A 6,453-nucleotide genomic window follows, 5' to 3' on the forward strand; every position below is an offset into this window, starting at 1 on the left:
CACATATCTTTGATCACTTTGTAATGATCCTGGCAAGGTGCAGTGATACGATAGAGCTATAATCACACCGTAATAACCTGTATAACACACACATGAACACGTGCAAATCTAGTGTGTAAGATCAGAGCATCTCTGTAGAATAGGCACATACACACTCGCAGGCTGCAGTGGCACTTCTCAATTACTGCAGAAAATAACAAAGGTCCCAGTGAAAATGAAATATTCAGAAAGTATGGACCCATGCCAGCATGCACACACACACACATACACACACACACATACACGTGCACACACCAGCGCATGAAATAGACTGGTAGGGGTGCAGACATCAATTTTCAACACTTGAAATAAATCTTGGATAGAAAATATTCCCTCCACATACAAAGCAGAGCGTAATTCAGTTTCTGCACACTGTGTTCAGTGTGTTTATTTCAGAATAGACAAACATACATTTGCGCCCATGTCTCTAAAAACAGGTTTACATTTTTTGATGTTTTAAAAAGAACCTCTCAGTCTCTCGTTTCCATAATTGTACACGTTTGAAGTTGCTTATCCCCCTGAAATGGCATTAGAAGACTCGTAAACCTCGACGTATTAAATCTTTCTGATTGATGCTCGCTCGCTTAACACTGGAGTTGGGTCGCGTCTGTCTTCACTCCAGAGGAAAAACAAAGAAAGACAATAACATGAACATGGCAGAGGATACAAAATAAATATAGCAACTGTAAACCTGAAGGTGTTACTCGGCTTTGCAAGCTTGCCAGCAGTCCTGCCAAGTGATCTTATGCTATAAACATTTCAGTGTAATATTTTTTTCCTGGGTTATATGTTATTTAAAATTGTATGAGACACTGAAAGAACATTTAGTCCTCCTTGTCTGAACTTGAAGAAGTCGACACGGTGGAAGAGCTGATCGTGATAATGCGCTGTGTAATTATCTCTAATCAGCTCTCACACTCAGCCGCTCACATTTTTACCTAATTCAGTACATAACTGTATTAATGCAGTATTGCTTTTTGGGCATTAACAGGAACATTTAGTGTACCTGTAAAAGATTTTTATTCCTTTTATTCACTCGTATTAATGTTACACTTTGTGCATTTGTATACGTATGACATCACATAGCAACAGAGTAATGATGTAAATGAACATTATGGAAATTAATGTAGAAGTATAATTAAAAACATCAAGTGACAGGAATTAGAAAATTGCTTAATTGGCGATAAGCGACGATATGACGTTATCAGACAAATTTAATTAATGCTTCTCCGTCTGTCTCTCATCCTCTTGCATTCTCCCTTTTTCTCTCTCTCCCTCATATCCTACTCTCTCTCTCATCCACCTGAGCAGCGATGGTGCTGGAAGAACTGGGACCTACATCCTGATCGACATGGTCCTCAACAAGATGGCTAAAGGTAGGTGTTCCCTATCCCGCCTCGCCCTTCCTTTTCGCCAGTGTGGAGAAGGTGCTCAGTTTGCCCTCCCTGTTCTGACTGGAGAAATAAAAAGCACGGCTGTCAAATTATTCCCGCTATCATCAAAGTTATTGCTTTTTGCAAAGTTGGATGATTGCATTGAAAATAATGACATTTAATTAGATCATTACAGTGATGAGTAGCTACGAACAATGACATTTTCCATTAGCACACTCGATCACTCTTACTTTCTGCCTCTGAGCCAGAGAAAACAAGCTGATTTTTAAAATATATTATTAGTTATTTTTTATTAGCTTTTGCTTAATTACTGCAAATGAATATCTGTTTCATTATCTCAGTGGATGCTCCGCTGCTCTGGCACCATGCTGCAGCTTGTTTTTCTCCTGTCTTGCCAACAAAACACAGTTAAACTCAGTAAAATCCAGACAGAGAGCAAGTGTGATTTTCATGACGTGGTGACAGAAACGAGCTAAAAAGAAGTGGAGACGTAAAATTAGTGTGCAGGCTGTTGGTAATTAACCTGAACTGACCATGAATTGTTTATTTGAAGTGCCATCAGGACTCACAGCCAGTGGATTTTAAGCACATTATAAGTGCTTGATAATTACTATAATTACAGTATGATATAATAACACAGCGAGTAATTATGTAAGAGACTGAATATTTTAAGGGGCAGTGACGGTTCTTGATATCATGTTAAGTGAAGTCTCCTTTACTGAAGTTCAGGTTGATTGTATTTTATTTACAAAATATTTTGATTTGTTTTTAACAAACCAACTTCCTTTTACTTCCTCCATTCATGTGGTTCGATTTGTTTATAAGCCTGAGCCTGTAATTACACATCTGACTAGTCTCATGTCTTTCAAATTAAAAGTCTCTAATTGAGTGTGGGCTTCATGTTAGAAGAACTTTGAAAAGGTAGATACTGTTAATAAGGCAGATGTTTAGTGTGTGTCAGTAAAGTCTTTCTAAAAATTGATTCCTCATGTTTCGGTTACACGATGTAAAGACAGAAGGTGATCAATCCACTGTTTCTACTGATTGGACATTTGTGTGTATGTGTGCGTATCTTTCTTTGTAAGTGTGTGTTTGTCCTGTGGTGGTGCTGCTGTAGCAGAACGAGCTCCTGGGTCTTTAATTCCAGATCAAAGGGTCAGTTTGGGCTTCAGTGGCCGTTTCCCAGGCTGTCACACTGTGATGGGGCCCCTCCCAAGCACCAAGGGGCCAGGGAGTTGGTGGATGCGAGGGGGAAAGTCCTCCATGTCCTTTTATCTCCTTCCCAAATCCTTCCCATTCCAAACTTGTCTATAAAAACCTAATTGGCCATTGAAGCAACATGAAATTAATTCATCTCATAACAAGTAACTTTTGCCTTGGATATTTTTAAACAAAATATATTTTTTGACAGACAGCAGGGAGAGTACATAGATATCAGAAGAGGAAAACTAACTGTTTTCTTTTCTTTGCTAAGTAATGGAGGAGATTTCAAATGATGTGAAGTGTAGCCGAGGCTACTGTGGCAGCAAATTAGAGCAATGAGCATTTTCCTGCTTGACATCGAATTAACACATTAGCTGTGGGTCAAAAGTTTCCATTAACACTACACTGAAAATATATATGAGAATGTGAAACATGCAAAAAGTTGTCCTTTGCTGCCATTAGATTTTACAACTTAAATACAACTTAATTTCACTTTTATTCTATTATTATTAGTCTTTATATAATGGATCACCATAGCTATGTGGACTGATCTCAACTTTAGCTTTGTGACCTTTGACCTTTCCAAGCTAACTAGCTTGCATCCATGCGTTGTGTGAATGCATCACACAGATGCTGCTAAAAAAACATACTTAAAATGCAGCTGCACAAACGCAGTCGACACTTGAACCAGGTCAGGTGAAGCCTAACAGACAGGTACAGTATTTAGGCGACGCCTACCTGTCACCGAAAGTGACTCAAAGCTTTTAATAATTTCTAGCCTTAACCCCTGATAAATTGTAAAAGCATGAGTCATTAAAAAAAACACACATTCTTCATGAATTTGTTATAAAAAGCAAATTAGCAATTGAGATTGAAAATGTTTTTTGTTGCAGCACATCTTAAAAATAATTGAAAACCAAATAAAAAAATAAAAAATTAATGATGAGCACAAACAGGAGTAGAACCATAGTCTCCTACATGAAAGTATCATCACGTCTGTTCATCACCCAGCTGTTTCAAGCTGGTAAAGCTTCACGTTTATTAAGGCTCTTCATGTTTGTTTGCTCCACTTTGTGAATAAGCCAGATAAAGGCCCTAAAACGAGGCCTAACCCTCCCCGTCCTCACTGAGATATTAATAAACAAAATATTTTTTTTATCTTTTTCAAAAGAAAATCATCTTTTCTTTGAGTGATGTAATCGGACCGTGGTCAGGAAATGCTAGAGAGGTTTTATTGTGAGGATCAAAGTGGATTTCACCATTGATAAAACGGTGTGAAATCTGTGTTAGGTAGAGTGTTGATGTTGGCAGAAAAATAGGATTTTGACAGCACTTTATGTTTTTACTTTATTTTATTGCCTCTGAAGATGTTTCATAAACTGGGGGAGTTGTGAAATCTGCCGAACCCATACAGGAGCGTGTAATCCTTCGAGGTAAAACATGAAAATCAGCAGAAGCAAAGGTAGAAGACTCTCACTTGGTCTGAGCTGTGCCAACCGACCAGTCTGTCACTATTATCTTTAAATTTCTCATTTAAAAAGATAAATTTCTTTGCTCCGTACTTTATCTTTTTGGGACAAATTTGAGGTATGTTCACTTGAGTACTTATATACGTACTGTAGCACTGCTTTACCATATCCTAGGTGTTTATATCCCATATACAAACCACATGATCGTCTTCTAACATTTTAGATTTTTATAAACTACAGTGCATAAAATGAAGATTTTAATGTGCAGAGTAGTTAAAGTTATTCATCTGGAAATGATTAAGATGAAACGGGTGCCTAAAAAGGCCAAATAGAGTATTAACTCATGAGTTTAGTGCTTTGGTCTTCCAGCCAATCGTTGTAACCTCTTTGGTTTACTCTCTGTATTCATCACCCAGACAACTGCATAACAAAAAGGCAAAGTTTCAGTTGTAGCAAGCAGAAATTTTCCTCCGAATTTGGTTGAGACCAAGACGGAGCTAATGCTCATACATTAGTTTTGCTATGAAGTTATAATTAAATCAGTTATTGCAGCTTTAATTAGGAGTTTTGCTTTGGCTTTTGCTTGTATGCTATTTCTTTATGATGTACTTATCCCCTACTTATCCTCATTTTACAGCTCAGCATTGTACGTGTGTCTACAATTAGTTAAACTGGAAACGTGCTCATTACCAAAATTAACTAACTAAATTATACAAAATAACAGGCAACAAATACTAATGTATAAAATTAAAGGTGCTGCCATTGCTTTGTAACAGTGAAAAGCAACAATCGTCTACAAAAACGTATCATCTCAAATAAAGTTTTAAACGATTTGACCTGGCTGATGTCTGTAGATTATAAGATTTGTCTTCCTCCGTTTAAGCCACTGTATGTTTGCAAGTGCTTAAGGATTAAATAGATGATTGTAAAGTCTAGGCTTAAAGTGCCCTGTTGAAAAGACGATAATATAGGTTTGTATTTAAAACGAAATACCTGAAAAATCTAGTTGCCCTCTCGTACATCACTTTCTCAGCTCTACTTTCCTCCTTTTTTGGCCTGAGAACCTTAAAGCCTTTGGGTTTGCAGGTTTTCTCCATCCTGATCAAAGAAATTTCTCACTGCCTCCTCCTCTTCTTCCATCCTCTCAGAGACAGAATAACCCCAGTTTCCTTCACACTCCCTCCTCCTCCCCCCCCTTCCCCTCTTTCCTAATAGATTCCAACAGTTTTTTCCCAAGGAATTGCAAATTTCCTCAAGAATTATAGCGATGTAGCAGGGTTGAGGTGGTTCTCACGTTTTTTTTTCCCTTCAACTTTTCCAAAATGCGCCCTCACTTCTCTCCTGTTTCTAACCACCACCCATCACCTTTCTCTTCATCTTAAGAATCTATCAAAACACAGTGAATACCAGAGAGCTTTTCAGCATTGCACCATTTCTTTCTGCACTTTTTTTCTTCAGGTCCAGCTGGTCAACCCAGCCCTCGGCTTTGGGGTTTTCGTGGCCTCCTCAAGGGCTGCGTGTCTTTCTTTCTTTTTCTTTTTTTTCCAGGCTTTCTCTCCTCCTTCTCATCTATAGCACGCCCCCCTCTACCCTCCTAAGTCCTACTCCTCGACCTCCACCCCAAAGCGGTCTTACAGAAGAGGGAATCTCAAAATGAGGCAGAGGTTTTTATACTAGTCCCGCTTTTTTCATGCTTCCACCATCTCCTTCAAGGGAAAGCCCGAATTAGGCATTTTTTCTTAATACCGTCCATTTTGAGTTTTATCAGAATCTTCACAATAGCCCTTGGTTTGTTAAGTCCTTCCTCTCAAAAAAGAAAAACTAAAGCAGTGAGTAGTCTGCTGCAGCTTTTCTGGCTAGAAGGGAGTCTATTGTGTTGTGAAAAGGGGGGAAAAAAGCTCACAAAACCTGTGAAACAGAAAGAGAAAATGGTGTGAATGAGCGGTTCTCCCACCATTCATTTTCCTCTTCATGCAGGCAAGAAAAAGGAGTGTTATTATGTGTCACAACAAGAAAAAGTAATTCTTGCGCTTTTTGTTTCCTCAGAATTTGGATAGAGGAGGAGAAGGTGGGGGAGAGAAACGGAAGGACAGAAAACAAATTAAATGTTTTTTCTGTCTTTTGTTCTTTCTGAATTTAATTGTTGCTCCCACCTCTCTCTCTCTTGTCCCTTTTCTCTCCCAGAACAATTTCTCTATTTCTGCGACATGTCTTCCTCCCCCCTTAACATCTATTTTTCCCTCTGACTTTATGAATCATCTCTTGTGTTTTATGTCTCTTTGCTTCTTTTCTCAAATAATGCGTGGGTACCTGCAATTTTTGGTTATGCTCCATTGACATCACAGGGC

The 6,453-nt window shown here is 38.4% G+C and overlaps 1 protein-coding gene across 1 annotated transcript in view; it reads left to right on the forward strand.

Moving 5' to 3' along the window:
• The window catches only part of LOC102205351 (receptor-type tyrosine-protein phosphatase N2-like), a 214,455-nt gene that overhangs the window by 201,198 nt on the left and 6,804 nt on the right, over window positions 1–6,453 (forward strand). Inside the window, exon 21 of the mRNA XM_005740735.2 lies at window positions 1,351–1,415. Coding sequence (XP_005740792.1) covers window positions 1,351–1,415 — 65 coding nt within the window. The remainder of the gene's footprint in view (window positions 1–1,350; window positions 1,416–6,453) is intronic.

Source organism: Pundamilia nyererei, unplaced genomic scaffold (assembly GCF_000239375.1).
Source record: "Pundamilia nyererei isolate P.nyererei 1_Seehausen unplaced genomic scaffold, PunNye1.0 scaffold00103, whole genome shotgun sequence".
Taxonomy (NCBI): Eukaryota; Metazoa; Chordata; class Actinopteri; order Cichliformes; family Cichlidae; genus Pundamilia; species Pundamilia nyererei.